Source organism: Heptranchias perlo, chromosome 10 (genome assembly GCF_035084215.1).
Source record: "Heptranchias perlo isolate sHepPer1 chromosome 10, sHepPer1.hap1, whole genome shotgun sequence".
Lineage (NCBI taxonomy): Eukaryota > Metazoa > Chordata > Chondrichthyes > Hexanchiformes > Hexanchidae > Heptranchias > Heptranchias perlo.
Window position 1 is genome coordinate 42,752,693 of NC_090334.1, and position 18,912 is coordinate 42,771,604.

Sequence of the window (18,912 nt, forward strand, 5' to 3'; positions counted from 1 at the left end):
TTCTAAAGTTTTCAATTTATAGAGTAAACTATCAGTCGTAGATTCATTGGGGGTGAAATTGGACCATTTTCCAGGAAGCAAACTGGGTGCGAAGAGGTCCAATTTAGGGAGCCAAACACCCATGCCCAAACAGTGTCAGAAACACGTCAGATGCCTTACTGGTTTGAACTCTGTTCAGACGACCCTGGCAGCTGCCTAAAACAGGCATTAGGTCCCATCAATATACCTGTTTTAGGACCCAAACCGGAAATTGGTTTATCCTGAACGCAGCTGGCGCCAGGCCTGCTGCGTTCAGGATTACCAGGTCTACATGCGGCCTAACACAGTCCTTAAAGGGCCACTGGAGGGTGCCATCAAAAAGGTAAGTTTTAAAAAAAGATAGAGGTAAGAAGAGTCAAAAGTGGATTCTGAAATCCAAACTGGATAAATTTGGAAAATAGTCAAAGTGGCCAGTTTGAATTTAGAAATTATTTTGAGAAACACAGTTATTTTTATATGTACATTGAAATATTTGGAGCACACTCATCACTAACTAGCTACAGATTTATATTGTATTCTTTGATATATACTTTATTTGATTGGTGATATTATTACACTTGCTTTGTCAGAAATGTCAGTTTTTACAGAAAATACTAATTTGTAAGGAAATAGAGCAACTATTTTCAATCCATTAATACTGTATTTGGCACAGTGAAGCAGGAGCACACAAAATTTTGCTGAATGTTGAATCTTATAACAGTGTAGCATACACATTTGTGAGATGTGCAAAGTACAGACAGTTGTAAGGACTCTGCTGATATTGTAAGTGTATACTATAATAGAATTTTATTTTCACTGCTGCAATGTATTACTGGTGCAAATTGTGAAAATGTGTCACTGATGTGTGATAAACATGCATTGATATCATCCCTTTTCTCTCTCATTGTAAATCTACATGTTCTTCAAGCACTATAACAGAAGCACCAGCTGTCCTATAAATCCTGTAGTTTTATTTCACTATGAAATTTTTAATTAGCATTATACTGTGCTAGTTGTCATCATATTTCAAAACTATTACAGACTCAAGTAATATATTTAAAGCCTTCTCTCCTCCAAGATATGAATATGGCTGCACAAATGTAATGATCTTACTTGCTGGTGTTGTAAATTTACAACGTTTCATCTTTCTACTATTAATGGCTTGGGAGCAGGTTGCCACCTACATTTCTTTTCTTGACCATAAAATAGTGTGTGATATGGGGGGAAAACATAAAAAGGGGAGAAAATAATGAAGATTTGATTTAGCTTGTGTTTTGTGTGTAAGTAAAATTGGGTTCTAGTCTTAAGTATTTGGAGGAATTAATAAGCTAAAACTAAAACTAAATGGTGCCATTCTATGGTACTGTGATTGCAACACCCACCTTCTTCCATTTTATATGTGAATTGAAAAATTTTTGGCCTCTTTGGGTGTGTAGAAATTTTGGAATTATTTATTACTCAGTCCTATGTGTGTTATAAATTTCAGGTCCACACTAAATATTCCCTATGGTTCAGCATCGCTGTACTCTCCTGTAAATGGATTCCAAGTCCTTTGCGATCCAACGTTTTCATTATCTAGCTATGTGATGCATGAGCTGGGCTCATAACAATGAAACCCCTCATTGTGTGAACTAGGTATTATAACCTCCCGTAAGCCTCCACTTGCCTTTCTCCTATCCTGTGGAAGGTGGACTGATATATGCTCCAGTGCGATGAGGCCAATTGTAAATCAACAGGCTTATTTTAAAAAACATGCCACGCTATCCCTGTTAGGGATCTAAATCCAATTTTTTGACCAGCAAATCTCTGAAACTAATTGGCACTAAATTTAAGAAGGGAGTTCTCACCCTCTGTGTCTGATTTTCATTTCAGACTAATGCGTACTGTATACTCTTATCCCCGTTTGACAGGAAGCCAAAGACTTGACTTCTGACCCTCCCCAGCTCCCGTGCCGGGGATTGAACAGTCCAGTTGACTGTTATACCTGCTATCACCCTCCTAGGTTTGGGTCCTGGCAGCTACTCCACTCTGAATGAAGCATATTGTGTATGAATATTTACTGGAATGTCTTCACAAGTTTCATTGTCTCAAACTGATATGGTATGCAGCAGGCATTGTTCTGTACAGATTCTTCATTTGAATCTAATCTGCATTCCCAGAAGCTGTGTGTTGTGGATTTAACCTCTTGTGAGCTGAACTTAACTTAATAGCATCATAATATAAATTATCCAAAATCTTGCCTCGTTTAAATAGTCAAAAATACCAAAACATGACTGTGCTTCATCCAGACCTTTCCTCCATGGTATGAGTTTGATGCTCTGACACTGACTCCCGCCCGAAGCTGGTGGGAATGACGTTAGCGCCGGTGTTCGGGAGTCAAAATTCATGGGTGGGGAGGCCACCGCCGGGGACCCACGGACATGGTCCCTGCCAGAGTAAGTAAGGAATTGGGGAGTGGGGGGGGGGGTGGTAATTGTAAAATCCACAATTGGGGAGCAGAGGAGTCCCAACCCTGCTCCTCCTAACCCATAAGGAACTGTTCAAATTATTCTTAAAAATTGCACTTACCTGGATCTCCTGTGCTCAGGACCCTGGCTGTCGCCAGCTTTTCCTGGCAGGTTGGAGGCTGTGCGGGCCTTAGTCAGGCCTGAAATTAAAATGGCATGTGTATCCCAGTGTCGTCATCAGGATGCGACTTTGCCATTGAAATTAGGCCCTCTGGGGTGGGCGGCCTTCCCGTGCCTGAATTCAGATGTTAAAATAAAGTAACATTCGCGCCAGATAAGTGCCAGGCAATGACCATCTCCAACAAGAGAGAGTCTAACCACCTCCCCTTGACATTCAACGGCATTACCATCGCCAAATCCCCCACCATCAACATCCTGGGGGTCACCATTGACCAGAAACTTAACTGGACCAGCCATTAAATACTGTGGCTACAAGAGCAGGTCAGAGGCTGGGTATTCTGCGGTGAGTGACTCACCTCCTGACTCCCCAAAGCCTTTCCACCATCTACAAGGCACAAGTCAGGAGTGTGATGGAATACTCTCCACTTGCCTGGATGAATGCAGCTCCAACAACATTCAAGAAGCTCGACACCATCCAAGATAAAGCAGCCCGCTTGATTGGCACCCCATCCACCACCCTAAACATTCACTCCCTTCACCACTGGCGCACTGTGGCTGCAGTGTGTACCATCCACAGGATGCACTGGAGCAACTCGCCAAGGCTTCTTCGACAGCACCTCCCAAACCCGCGACCTCTACCACCTAGAAGGACAAGAGCAGCAGGCACATGGGAACAACACCACCTGCACGTTCCCCTCCAAGTCAGACACCATTCCGACTTGGAAATATATCACCGTTCCTTCATTGTCGCTGGGTCAAGATCCTGGAACTCCCTTCCTAACAGCACTGTGGGAGAACCGTCACCACACGGACTGCAGCGGTTCAAGAAGGCGGCTCACCACCACCTTCTCGAGGGCAATTAGGGATGGGCAATAAATGCTGGCCTCGCCAGCGACGCCCACATCCCGTGAACGAATAAAAAAAAATGGTGGGGGGCAGAAACACATTGGGAACAAGGCGTGAACTTCTCGTCATCTTAACAGTCAGCCATCTTGGCCGCCAGCCCGCCCCCCCCCCCCCCCCCCCAGCCCCATCAGCACTGTTACCACTGGGCGAGGGGGGGGGGGGGTTTAACATTTCTCCTTATACCTCTCTACATTCTACCTTACCCATGAAGATGTGTTCTCCTAGCAAACAGACAAAGTTGCAATGACGTAACAGAAACACGCGCACAACTCATTGGATGTATCCCATTGAAGAAAATGGAAATGTTCGGCCGTTCATTATGGAGAAAGCAAACATTCTTCAATTTTTTATTAAAACAGTAATTTCACCCCACTGTTATTTATGTGGAGAATAGCACTGTTGATACTAATATGTTATTTATAGCAATCTGGCTAAGGATAAGGAGGAATTCAGATTAGTTTAGAGAGGAAGGTAGACAGAAAAAATGTGATGTAGTGCAGCAAAATGGGAAACAAAGCTAAATAAGTATATCAGCTTAATTCTTGAAATGCAACCAAAAATGGCCCCATTAACAACTGCAGGATTTTCCTCCACGATCCCAACCGAAATCACGTGGGATAGCGGCAGTAAATGGGCAAAATTAGGAGGTGAGGCCTACCATCACTCCCTTGCCCCAAGCTCCATTTTCCTTCTCCTGCCTCTGCTGGGACCACCACTGGCTGCCCTATTGTATGTAAATGCAGGTGGGGGACATGTGCTACCAGGCTTTCTGGCCCACTTCCCTCCTGTCCCTTCATGTGCCACTCCCTGGAGCTACCTGATGAAAGGTGGTGATAGGCCCAGGGTATCGGCTATAATGGCCCCGAATTTTCTACGTGGAGGCCTACTCCTTCCTTCCATTTCAGCCCATCTTCTCAGGCGAGGCCTTCAGTAAAGATTTAACATATTCGGGGCTCTTCTCTCCCTTAAATTTGGCCTCTTCAGGCACTGCAGCACCGGTCCCACTGCAACACTACTAGAATTTCCCTCGTTGGCAGCAGCAGACTCCATCTTAGCAGCGGGAATCCCACCAACAACCTGCCTTGAATGCCTATTTAAGCCCGACCCAGGGAAATGGTTAGGGGTTATGGAGGAAAATCCAGCCCATTATGTCCAACCTATAAGCATCGTACTCTCAGAAGGCCAGGCAATAATTTGTTAAAACTGTTGTTTTCCTTTTACTACACTACTCTTGAGGCATTAATACATTGTAACATTTTAAAAAATGAAAGGCAATGACATGATTATCTGTTGGTTTTCCTCAGCAGATAGATCAATCATTTCAAACTATTGTTACTTTTCAGCTGTTTATACTTGGGCTGCAAAATATTGATTTAGCTGCTATTATGTTTTTTTTATTCCTTCATTGATATGAGCATCGCTGGCAAGGCCAGCATTTATTGCCCATCCCTAATTGCCCTTGAGAAGGTGGTGATGAGCCGCCTTCTTGAACAGCTGCAGTCCATGTGGTGAAGGCTCTCACACAGTGCTGTTAGGTAGGGAGTTCCAGGATTTTGACCTAGTGACGATGAAGGAACGGTGATATATTTCCAAGTCGGGATGGTGTGTGACTTGAGGGGAACGTGCAGGTGGTGTTGTTCCCATGTGCCTGCTGCCCTTGTCCTTCTAGGTGGTAGAGGTCGTGGGTTGGGAGGTGCTGTCGAAGAAGCCTTGGCGAGTTGCTGCAATGCATCCTGTGGATGGTACACACAGCAGCCACGGTGTGCCAGTGGTGAAGGGAGTGAATGTTTAGGGTGGTGGATGGGGTGCCTGTCAAGCGGGCTGCTTTGTCCTGGATGGTGTCGAGCTTCTTGAGTGTTGTTGGAGCTGCACTCATCCAGTCAAGTGGAGAATATTCCATCACACTCCTGACTTGTGCCTTGTAGATGGTGGAAAGGTTTTGGGGAGTCAAGAGGTGAGTCACTCGCCGCAGAATACCCAGCCTTTGACCTGCTCTTGTAGCCACAGTATTTATGTGGCTGGTCCAGTTAAGTTTCTGGTCAATGGTGACAAATTGTAATTCTAGTGCTTATGCTTTATGGGTGCTACCTGTACCAAAACACAAAACAATGTAAAGGACAATCTATGGATATTACATTCTTGAAGGCAAAATAATCTAACTTTAAATTAGTTCTATGTTAGAGGAATAAATATGCCTTAAGTTATCAGACTGATAGATTGATGCTGTTGACTGTAAATTATATTAGAATGGGTACATAGAAGGAACACTTGACTTGTATTTGTATTTTCCAGTATTGTACTGAGAAGATAGGCCTGAGGCAATACTGCAGATTTTCCATTGATTGATTCATGGAGGCGGGTTGAATCTTCATGAGGATCTCCCACACGTCCACAGTAACTTCAACGGAAGAGCCACAAAAATACCGGGAAAATGGCACAAATGTTGTTTATGCCGTTTTTGCGGAATTTCCATGCCTCGACCGTCGAAGTTACGACGGAGGAGCAGGAGAACCGTCGTGGAGATTTACCCCCTTATGTTTGCTCACTTTCCAGGGCATGAGAAACTTTGTAGCCTTAATCACTGCCCTTTATTACACATGGTGAATGAAAAGTTCATTTGGGTAAGTTATTGTTCATTATGTGTGTTTAACTGCTAAAAAAAAAATCTCGTCTTGCTGTAGTCCCAATGATGAAGGTAAAACACATAGGGCGCTAAATTGGGCCATGTAGCGCCCGTTATTTCGGTGCTACATGGCCCCCCCAACATCCAAGATGGCGTCTTGGATGCGCATGCACGTTTCCTGCGTGACGTGCGCCAGATGCCATCTTGGTATAGGAGTTAGCGCTAACCCCGAACGCTGGAATCATGTAAAGTAGGGAGAAAATGGCTTCAATCAGTGTGCAATGCTGATTTAAAGTGATAGACACCACTTTGGGACTTAACACTCCACTCAACGCACAGTCTTAACCCTGACCATCTGAACGTGTCTTAGAGTGCCTGGAGGAACCCCACCGGTGCTATTTAAAGGGACCATGCAGGATTTACAGGTTAGTGTCTGGATTATTGCCTCTGGCTGCCGAGACATTTGTAACTTTTTGGAAGTCACCTAGACTTCAATACTAGGACGTGGAGACATAGTCTAACATTTAGAGCCAGGACGTGCAGGAGTGAAGTTAGGAAATGCTTCTACATGCAAAGGGTGGGAGACGTTTGGAACGCTCTTCTGCAGACGGCAGTTGATGCTAGCTCACTTGTGAATGTTAAATCTGAGATTGATAGATTTCTGGGAACCAAGGGTATTAAGGGATATGGGACTAAGGCGGGTAAATGGTGTTAGTTCACAGGTCCACCGTGATCTCACTGAATGGTGGAATAGGCTCGAGGGGCTAAATGCCACTGCCACTTGCTGCCTCTTGATATGCACCACCTTCTCCTGCAAGAAAGCGGGACGTGTGTCTGGGTGATGTGCCTGTCATGGTTGAATAGCTGCCAGTCTGTGTGGCCTGTGAGTTGTGGGTGGGCGGCTCGAAACAGTGGTAATGTGTAAGGGCGAGAGGAAGCATCTGATTGGAAGAGTTGAGTACTGATGGAAAGAGTTTGTTGGTATGTGGGGGATGGGGGGTGTAGTGTGTGGTGCAGTTGGTAGGAGACGCCACTTGACACTTGACCTCACTCACCTTAACCACTCATGTCAAAGCATTGAACTTCTTCCTGCACTGCATCCATGTTCATGATGCTGTGCGCCTGGCATTGACTTCATCCCCCGCTGTCTCCCACTGTCTTTTGCCCCCCCCCCACCCCCACTGCGGATATAGGCTGTCCCTCCTTCTGTCCACCTCTTGCACCCAAGGTTTCTAGTGCACAGAACCTTGGTGCATGCACTCTCGCAGGCCTGGTACCAACTCAGATCGGCAGATTGGTGAGGTCTGGTGTGCAGATTGGAGGATGTGGGATTTAGTAATGCGCAACCTTTATTCAATATTTTAACATAACTCATCAGTGTGTAAACATAGGGATGGGATCTGCCTCTGTGTTTTACGTGTGTGACATCGGATCTACGTTCAGACTCCGTGCAGACAGTAGACTGTTATTTTCAGTAAATAACAGGTACAAGCTACCTTTACGAGATTTCTAAAAAACATCCTCCCTTTAAGAGATGGAGCTCCCTCTGGTGGTGGAAAGTGCAAATTGCATTCATTCCACGTGCAAGGCCTGGAAAGGAACGCTGGTTGCAGGTAAGTGTTCCCTAGGGACCAAACTTGCATCTTGTTTGCCCAGGGTCCGTTTGGCGCGGGGTGGTAGCGCATCACACTACCGTCGCCCAGAACGGACCCTTATCCAATTTCTCCCCCATAATTTTAAACTGAATACACATTGAATTTGAAGCCAAAAGCCTCGATCATTTTGTTGGCAATTAGAAAATGTGAACATTCTTACTACTGACACCTATGTAAGAAAGAATGAGAGAAAAATGGAGAGAAGCAGGCACAATGTCTTTTCTCATTCTAACTTGGATTTTAAAAGATGTCAAATTTTGCAAGTTATCAAAGCCTCTTCGAGGAAGACAGATAGGAAGGAGGGGTAGGATGGGGGAAAGAGGACGAAAACATGCTGAGGATAATTTCACCACCTGACCTTGGAGGAAATGAGTCGGAGTGAAGGGAGAGTGGATGAAGTTGTAAGGGTGAGATGAATGACAGTAGAACAAAGGGGAGGGTGTTGAGCAGGTAGTTTAAAGGGATAGAAGTAGGGGTTGTGATAGGAATGAGTGGGGTTCGTGATCATAGTAAGAGGATAGTGGGAAGGGGCAGGGGTTTGTGGAAAGGAGAGGGGATGGGGATTTTAACAGGGTGGATAGAAGCACGAGTTATGGGGGAGGAGAGGAGTTGGAAGAGAGCCACTGAGGGCCGCAGGCTACACTTTCCCTGCACTTCCCAGTGGAAAATGCAGCCTGCAGTCCTTGGCGACTCCTTTCCCTGCAACACTATGTCATGCCAAACACCTCCTGTCCAAAAGGAAAGAAAAAGACAGAAAAGCAGAAGAGGATAGAGAGGGATGCAAGAAAAGGAGTTGGAGAGAAGCAGAAGTGAAGAGAAAGAGAGACAAAGGCAGAAAAGGAGAGCCTGAGGGAGAAACAGTAAAATGAAGACAAAAGAGAAAGACAAAATGGAGACCATATTCTCTGACTTAATATATGCTACAGCAGGGGAGATTCACCAGTTCACATTTATTTATGCTCCATAATGCATTAAATCATCACACTTGACTGGTGCTTTGTCGAAGAAATTTTCAAGAGGAAAATTAAGAATGAAATAATTACAGTGGTGTATTTAATAGAACATTCATTCCTAACTTTTTTAAAATCAGCAAATTGAATGACTTTGAGATTACATTTTCCACTTGCTACACTCTAAAGAATTGAAATATTGACAGCTTACTTAATTTAAAATATGAGAAAGAAGATATTGAATGGCAAGCTGTTGAGAATATGAAATTTATCATGTGAGTGAGAGAGACCATTGAGCCCACAACCCATACAGGGACAAGTAAAATTGTGTAGGTACTGGTCATGAATGTATGAAATCCTCTGTGCAACAGTTACCATTAATTGGTTTGTACCTTAATTGTGGTGTTAAGATTAAATTTAATGTTATGACCCTATCAATTGTAGTCTGTACAACTGCAAATATCTAGAGAAAGATGAAAATCCACTTCAAGCAAATGAATGACGGCTATTAAACTGCCTTTCATATTTACGCGTTTTTTCCAGGGTTTCTGCAACTCTTCTGCCACAGCTATGGCAGATAAATGGGAGCACCACCACAGAAATTCACCCCCTTAAACTTTACCTGCTGCACTGAGCTTTCTCCTGAGCAATGGAATTGTATTACAGACTGAATAAATGAGATATTGCCGCAATGGTCTCAGACCAGCGTCTGCTTCCTAATGGAGGCAACCAATGACAACTAAAAGCTTCAGAAAAATAAAACTTGATGTAATTTCTCCAACACATGCATGTAATTGAGCAAAACTGCAGCGTATTAATCCAACATTGGAAACAATATGCTGACTCCAGCAATTACATTCTACAGATCACAAATTGACTGTCAGCAGTACAGGAACCATCATTTATCATCGAGTATTTAATCATCTATGTCCATCTTTAACCCTATCATTTTTAATCCATCTTATACATGTGAAACTATGCTTGAAATTTGCTGCAGTTATGAGTTTAGTTTCCGAGAATCGATCTATTTACAAAGCAACTACTTTTGACTTTCAAATGCCTCATTTTGCTGGTCTTGAAGTCTCAATTACAACCTTATGGGGAAATCCTCAACAACGTGCATTTATAGAGCTCCTCATTTGCAGGAGAACTTCCCTGAACGATCAGCCGTTGAAGGTGGAGCGGAGGAAGCAAGGGTTGCTCCTGTTGCATGAGAGAGACAAATTGATAATATCAGCAAGCATGGGGAAAAGATTATGTGGTTCGGAGCTGGGATGGGAGCAGATCGAGAAAGCAGGTCTTTGACTTCATGGATGAGATGAGTAGCTAAGGAGGAGAAACATCAGAGTGGGAGTGGTGAGGGCACGATTACATGGAGGACAGACGGTGGAGCTTGGAACTTGAGGAGTGGGACTTGGACAGCCAGAAAAGGGAGCAGCTGCAATGCAGATGGCTTCAGTTTTTGGATGCAAAAAGTCCTCAAGCTGCTCACACTTTGAGTCTGAGATGGGAATGGTGGATAAGAGGAGGTAGTTAGTGTGGAAAAAAGGAGTTGAATCAAAATATGTAATATTTCTGCTTTCAGTAAGCACACTGTAGTAGAAACTCGCCTTGGGCGGCATTGCATCTGCCACCTGATAAATGGTCCACTCGATATTTGGTTCCACTGACCTCATTAGTAACGGGCGTCCGATGCGACACACCCATTTTGCACCACTTCCTAGGACAAACTTCTACCCCTCGACTGCATTATGCAGATGTGCACTCTGAATTTTAATTGTACCATGGGAAAACTAGTAAATTAAAAAATGTAAGTAATTAATCTTTTCATTGAATGTTTTGATAGATTTTCTTTTGCAGTTTGCTTTTATTGTCTCAAAGGAGTGCATTATTATTGCAAAGTGCAATTGAGGCATGAGTAAAATCAACCCAAAACTTCACAAAATAACGGACATAAACAAGACTGTATGAAGAGAAGGTAACTACAAGCAAGCATTACCAGTAGATCAATTCCATTGGGTTTTGTTTTCAAAAGAAGTTTAAATAAAGAAAATTCTGTTTACAGAGTTTAGCCTCAAAATTTGGTCCATTTCACTCATCAAACAATGGGGTGAATGCTTCACCATGACTGAGGTGATGATGAGGTGAATGACTGTGATCTGTCACCTGCGAAGAGTTCATAAATTGCATAGTCGACTTTTGGTGCATGACTGCTAAAAATAAATAGCAAACTGCAAACTATGCAAATCCCAAAATGTTTTAAACCGGGATTCCTCAAATTGTACTGCAACCTGTATCGGTAGTTTTAGCTGCATTGACAGATGGTATTTTAGACCATAAAGCAAGACTGATACTCCATTCATCTGGACCCTTGTTGTGCTTCTCATGCTGGTCAGTTCACATAGCTGTATGGACTTGGAAGGTTGAGAAATCGGCTATAACATAAGCTATGGATTTTTTATACCAGCTACATTGTAAGGGTTAAATGATGAGCCAGCTGTGGAAAAATAGAAACAAAATAGCACTAACAGAATACAGTAGCTCCACTCTGCATAGAGCTAAACAAGACAACTTCCAAATCACGTTAAGATATAAAGGAAAACTCCAAGTACTAGAAGATTGAAATAAAAACAGAAGATGTTGGAAATGTGCAGCAGGCCAATGATTATCTCAAAGAAAAAGACATGTTCATGTCCAAGTTGGTTTCTGATGAAAGATCCTATACAATGAGTGGGCCGGAATTTGTTGGAGCAGGGCATCTCAGTTAGTTAGACTTTTTCCTGCACTCTTCAGCAGAACATTTTTGTGACCTGGAAGTTGCTGGAAGTGTGAACTGATAACAGCATGGCCAGGGCAATGGGGCATCTGGGACCTTAGTGAACAGTGGGACCATCATTGTATCTCCTTAATCAATTAGATTTAAGGATTGAGAAATAAACAGAGGAAGGACTGAGAAGGAGGTTGAATTAGAGTGGGTGAATTCAATGTCAAATTGGGTACAGAAAGACAAATAGACAGGGAAAGAAAGATTGGATTGAGAGAGAGAAAAAAGAGACAGAAAGGAAAAGTAAGAAAAAAAAATTGACATTTTTAAAATCTCCAACAACAATTCACAACCTGAAGAAATGAGACTCCATACTTTTAATTGTTCACTTTCTGGGCCACAGAGGTTGATTGACAGTCATTAACATTATCATGTCATTAAAATGGTACTTACGCAATTAATTACTAGACTTAACTTTCTGTGGTAAGTTTGATGGGCAATTAACGTGCAAATGCAGCAATTTTATGAAACTCGGGGAGGTTAAAGGCGCAATGCTATTTTCGCAAAGCAACTTGCCGCGATTCGCAATTCACGGGGTATCTCTTCCTCGCCACAAGTTGCTGGCCAATTTGCACATTAATAACAGCGTGTGTCGTTCACATGTCATTTTTTTGTCAGCAAATTCCGGCCCAGTGAGTTCCGATGAAAGGTGCTACCCACAAATTACTTTTTTTTTCATCTGGTGACGAACCTGCTGCAATTTCCAGCATTTTAAATCAAATAAATACTTTATTTCACACATAGTAAAATCTAGTGGGCGACTGCTGTAAGCCCTTACAGTGGGTGTTACAATTGACTTTAGCATCACCAGGGTGGAAAATCTTCCATTTTTCACGCTCATATTTGTAAATCAGTGATAATGTCTAAAAACGCATGTGTGTGGATATGCTTTAGAAAATGATGGTCTGCTGACACTTGCTATATTGTTCATTTAACAAGCGGTCATGAAAAAGATACGAGTGACTGCTGGCACCCATGGAACCATATCTCTAGCATGCGTCATCACCTTCGGGAGAGGCAGGGAGAAAACTTGGGGATGGCAAAAGGGGTGGCCATTATTCCCAAGAAATCACTTTTAAACCAGTCTTCTCTCTGTTTGCCTCTGAAACCCACACTTTGGAACTGCCACCCTCCCCTTACTTGGGCACCTGTGTCAGAGAGGGTAGGACCAAGGGTGCAAACTCACAACGCTGGAGGCAGATGTGCCAAAGGAGAATAGGCATATACCGGCTTCCGCCACATGTGGGTCCCACCAGGGTGGGATGGGTGCAAGCTGGGAATGGGGCTTGGACCCCCAAAGATGAGGGGATCCATAGAGGGCTTTTACTTTGTTTCGGGTGGGGGGGAGGCAGCAATCACCCCTCTTCCCCCCCCAGTTGGCCACTTACACCACACTATGAGGTCTCTTCTGGTGGGGGGGGGGGGGGGGGGACATAGGCTCAGCGGTGGAGTCTGCTCGCTCATTTTCAGACCTGAAAAACACTTTCAGGGTATCAAAACCCATCATTAATTGATTTAGAGTTTGCATTAAATAAAGCCTTAAGGGATATTGCGAACCTGCGTAAAATCATTCCAAGTTTCACTTAGCTTTCAGACTGCCTTTTTTTTAACCAACTAATAGTAGATCATCATTGTTGCTTATGTAAATACTGTCATGCCAATTTAGTTTATTCACAAAGGAATTTTGGAAACTAGGTCAGGTAGGAAGCACCAGAGGCTCTTCAATGAATGTAATAACAAATGACTCACTTTTATTGATGCTTTTCTTAGCCTGAAGATCAGTTTTTAACTTAAAAAGCCTGAGCAGGCCATTCATATGAAAAGGCCTTAACTGAACACTGCGTGATAATACTTTTATTTTTTAAATCAGGAGTTTTAATCGTATATTTCTTCATAACCTCATGGAATGTCCCATAAACTGGTTATAAACTAGCTATAGATGTTGACCACCCTACAGAATAATGTCAACTTAAAAGACAACAGTGCTTGAACGAATCTTTCATTGTTATCTAAAATACCTACACATTAAATCCTCCTACTCCAGCCAAAATAATACCAACAATAACAGAAGACACAAAGTAGATTGTGTGAATAAAGACATGACAATAAGGAAGACGACTGCAAAAACAGTAACAATGCTGGCAGGATTCTGGGAGGGAGTGCAACTCTCCACCCAGCTTCGTCGTCATCTTTCCTGAGGATGGGTGATGAAGGCCTTTAGAAAATTAGCTATGTAGATCATATTGAAATGATTATTGAATTACTTCCATGTATAGGCACTTCATTCACAGAATGCCACAGACCCATCAAATTCAATATATTGCTAAAAAGGAAGATTTCACAGCTGACAACTTCTGTATTTATAATTATAGTACTCTAGGAACATTTGTTTCAAATCCTTATGAGGAATTGTGCTGTTGAATGGGGTTAAACAGGCTTACTACACCTGGTAGCATAGTGGTTATGTTACTGGACTAATATAATCCAGAGGCCTGGACTAATAATCCGGAGTCATGAGTTCAAATCCCGCCACAGCAGATGGGGAATTAAAATTCAATTAATTAAATAAAATCTGGAATTAAAATAATAGTATGAGTAATGGTGGCCATGAAACTACCGGATTGTCGTAAAAACCCATCTGGTTCACTAATCCCCTTCAGGGAAGGAAACCTGCCATCCTTACCCGGTCTGGCCTATATGTGACTCCAGACCCACAGCAATGTGGTTGATTCTTAATTGCCCTCTGAAATGGCCTAGCAAGCCACTCGGTTGTAAAATCTCGCCAAAAAAAGTCAAAATAAGAATAAAACCGGACGGACCACCCGGCATCGGACCACTAGGCACCGGACACGACCAAGGCAAACCAAGCCCAGTCGACCCTGCAAAGTCCTCCTCACTAACATCTGGGGACTTGTGCCAAAATTGGGAGAGCTGTCCCACAGACTAGTCAAGCAACAGCCTGACATAGCCATACTCACAGAATCATATCTTTCAGCCAATGACCCAGACTCTTCCATCACCATCCCTGGGTATGTCCTGTCCCACCGGCAGGACAGACCCACCAGAGGTGGTGGTACAGTGATATACAGTCAGGAGGGAGTGGCCCTGGGAGTCCTCAACATTGACTGTGGACCCTACAAAATCTCATGGCATCAGGTCAAACATGGGCAAGGAAACCTCCTGCTGATTACCACCTACCGCCCTCCCTCAGCTGATGAATCAGTCCTCCTCCATGTTGAACACCACTTGGAGGAAGCACTGAGGGTAGCAAGGGCACAGAATGTACTCTGGGTGGGGGACTTCAATGTCCATCACCAAGAGTGGCTCGGTAGCACCACTACTGACCGAGCTGGTCCAGTCCTGAAGGACATAGCTGCCAGACTGGGCCTGCGACAGGTGGTGAGCGAACCAACACGAGGGAAAAACTTACTTGACCTCGTCCTCACCAATCTACCTGTCGCAGATGCATCTGTCCAAGACAGTGTTGGTAGGAGTGACCACTGCACAGTCCTTGTGGAGACGAAGTCCCGTCTTCGCACTGAGAACACCATCCAACGTGTTGTGTGGCACTACCACCGTGCTAAATAGGATAGATTCAGAACAGATCCAGCAGCTCAAAACTGGGCATCCATGAGGCGCTGTGGGTCATCAGCGGCAGCAGAATTGTATTCCAGCACAATCTGTAACCTCATGGCCCGGCATATTCCTCACTCTACCATTACCAACAAGCCAGGGGATCAACTCTGGTTCAATGAGGAGTGTAGAAAAGCATGCCAGGAGCAGCACCAGGCGTACCTCAAAATGATGTGCCAACCTGGTGAAGCTACAACTCAGGACTACATGCATGCTAAACAGCGAAAGCAACATGCTATAGACAGAGCTAAGTGATTCCACAACCAATGGATCAGATCAAAGCTCTGCAGTCCTGCCACATCCAGTCGTGAATGGACAATTAAACAACCAACGGGAGAAGGAGGCTCTGTGAACATCCCCATCCTCAATGATGGCAGAGTCCAGCACGTGAGTGCAAAAGACAAGGCTGAAGCGTTTGCCACCATCTTCAGCCAGAAGTGCCGAGTGGATGATTCATCTCGGCCTCCTCCCGATATCCCCAGAAGCCAGTCTTCAGCCAATTCGATTCACTCCACGTGATATCAAGAAATGGCTGAGTGCACTGGATACAGCAAAGGCTATGGGCCCCGACAACATCCCAGCTGTAGTGCTGAAGACTTGTGCTCCAGAACTAGCCGCGCCTCTAGCCAAACTGTTCCAGTACAGCTACAACACTAGCATCTACCCGACAATGTGGAAAATTGCATAGGTATGCCCTGTCCACAAAAAGCAGGACAAATCCAATCCAGCCAATTACCGCACCATCAGTCTACTCTCAATCATCAGCAAAGTGATGGAAGATGTCATCGACAGTGCTATCAAGTGGCACTTACTCACCAATAACCCGCTCACTGATGCTCAGTTTGGGCTCTGCCAGGACCACTCGGCTCCAGACCTCATTACAGCCTTGGTCCAAACATGGACAAAAGAGCTGAATTCCAGAGGTGAGGTGAGAGTGACTGTCCTCGACATCAAGGCAGCATTTGACCGAGTGTGGCACCAAGGAGTCCTAGTAAAATTGAAGTCAATGGGAATCAGGGGGAAAACTCTCCAGTGGCTGGAGTCATACCTAGCACAAAGGAAGATGGTAGTGGTTGTTGGAGGCCAATCATCTCAGCCCCAGGACATTGCTGCAGGAGTTCCTCAGGGCAGTGTCCTAGGCCCAACCATCTTCAGCTGCTTCATCAATGACCTTCCCTCCATCATAAGATCAGAAATAGGGATGTTTGCTGATGATTGCAGAGTGTTTAGTTCCATTCGCAACCCCTCAGATAATGAAGCAGTCCGTGCCTGCATGCAGCAAGACCTGGACAACATCCAGGCTTGGGCTCATAAGTGGCAAGTAAGATTCGCGCCAGACAAATGCCAGGCAATGACCATCTCCAACAAGAGAGAGTCTAACCACCTCCCCTTGACATTCAACGGCATTACCATCACCGAATCCCCCACCATCAACATCCTGGGGGTCACCATTGTCCAGAAACTTAACTGGACCAGCCATATAAATACTGTGGCTACAAGAGCAGGTCAGAGGCTGGGTATTCTGCGGCGAGTGACTCACCTCCTGACTCCCCAAAGCCTTTCCACCATCTACAAGGCACAAGTCAGGAGTGTGATGGAATACTCTCCACTTGCCTGGATGAGTGCAGCTCCAACAACACTCAAGAGGCTCGACACCATCCATGACAAAGCAGCCCACTTGATTGGCACCCCATCCACCACCCTAAACATTCACTCCCTTCACCACCGGCGCACAGTGGCTGCAGTGTGTGCCATCCACAGGATGCACTGCAGCAACTCGCCAAGGCTTCTTCGACAGCACCTCCCAAACCCACGACCTCTGCCACCTAGAAGGACAAGGGCAGCAAGCACATGGGAACAACACCACCTGCACGTTCCCCTCTAAGTCACACACCGTCCCGACTTGGAAATATATCGCCGTTCCTTCATCCTTGCTGGGTCAAAATCCTGGAACTCCCTTCCTAACAGCACTGTGGGAGAACCTTCACCCATGGACTGCAGCGGTTCAAGAAGGCGGCTCACCACCACCTTCTCAAGGGCAATTAGGGATGGGCAATAAATGCTGGCCTCGCCAGCGACGCCCACATCTCAAGAACGAATAATAAAAAAAAAAATTGTTATGCTTCACCATTGTTTATTTAATTGAACTTGTTCTATTTTATTTCTTTACTCCTGTACACTGATTTGTTACAGGAATAAAGTATCTCTCACTACACATTCAAATTTTAAACATGTTGTACCATTGGTTTTGGATCAATGTAAAAATGTCAAAGGTAAGTTTTAAAATTTAACTTCAAATTTCCCAATAAAATACATTGTTCTGAATATTACCTAAGGTAAGCCAGGTCGTAAGGAATTTGCACTGATATTAGATTTGAGCAACAAACCCCAGAACTTACGATAAAGATCCAGATTTTGTGTAGTCATTGGACAAGAAAACAAAGAAGACGACAACTCTAAAAGTTGCTCCTAATTTTTATTCAGTGGTTTTGCAAAATGTCTGGAACCATTTAATGAGCTATTTAATAGAAAATAGTTATATTATGTAGTCAGTTAAAATGTTTCATGCACTGAAATATAGAACTAAAAGAGATCAAAAGATCTCGGGCTGGATTTTGCTGTAAAAATAACACCGTTATTTCTGTGCAAATCATAAAGCACATGCACACTTAAACACAGAAATCCGGAAGTTGCTGTACTTGATGCGATCCTCCTCCGTAAGCTCTGACAAAATGGCATCTCGCCGGATGGCTCTCCGTTCAAAGAACAGAATAGCATGAAGTTCCTGCACTGACTTCGTAGATACAGACTAATCTTGCCAGAAAAAGTTAGGGCTTGCCCATTCCGTGTAAGTACCCTTATAATGCAATGGTAAGTCTTAATGACTGCCAAACAGCCTCTCTGGCGCTAAAAATTAACTTTAACAAGCGTGGAGTCTCATTCCTTCAGATTTTAATTGTTGTTGGACATTTTTTTAAAAAGTAGTTTTTTTTAACTTTTTCTTTCTTCCTCTTTTATCTCTGTCTGTTAATCCAATCGTTTTTTCCCTCTCTTTATTTCGCTTTCTTTACCAGATTTGATATTGAATTCATTATTCTAATTTACACTTCCTGGTTCAGTCTCTGTGTGGCTCATTAACGATGCATCTATCTGATTGGTTAAGGAGATACATAATTGCTTGCCCTGTTCACACAGCTCCCAAATGCCCAGTAGAGAGCTTTTTGGCTCTCTAATTTAGAGGAAGTTGTCGTGCGAAAGAACATAAGAAATAGGAGAAGAAGTAGGCCATTCGGCTCCTTGCGCCTGCTCCGCCATTCAGTAAGATCATGGCTGATCTTCGACCTCAACTCCACTTACCCGCCCAATCCCCATATCCGAAAATTCCCTTAGAGTCCAAAAATCTATCAATCTCAGTCTTGAAAAACCCAACGACTGAGAATCCACAGCCCTCTAGGGTAGAGAATTCAAAAGATTCTCAACCCTCTGAGTGAAGAAATTCTTTCTCATCTCAGTCCTAAATATCCGACCACTTATCTTGAGACTATGCCCTCTAGTTCTAGACTCCCTAGCCAGGGGAAACAGCCTCTCAGCACCTACCCTGTCAAGCCCCCTAAGAATTTAATACGTTTCAATGAGATCACCTCTCATTCTTCTAAACTCCAGAGAGTATAGGCCC

General features: G+C 44.0%; 1 protein-coding gene across 3 annotated transcripts in view; it reads left to right on the forward strand.

Annotated features, from left to right (window-relative positions):
- LOC137326448 (armadillo-like helical domain-containing protein 4) overlaps positions 1 to 18,912 on the forward strand; it is a 110,481-nt gene that overhangs the window by 40,709 nt on the left and 50,860 nt on the right. The window contains exon 6 of one of the 3 annotated variants that reach the window (XM_067991556.1): positions 9,323 to 9,623. The exons of the other annotated variants lie outside the window; for them this stretch is intronic. Within the exon in view, the coding sequence (XP_067847657.1) occupies positions 9,323 to 9,360 (38 nt within the window). The 3' untranslated portion in view covers positions 9,361 to 9,623. Of the gene's footprint in view, positions 1 to 9,322; positions 9,624 to 18,912 lie in introns of those variants that run through there. 3 annotated transcript variants of the gene reach the window in all.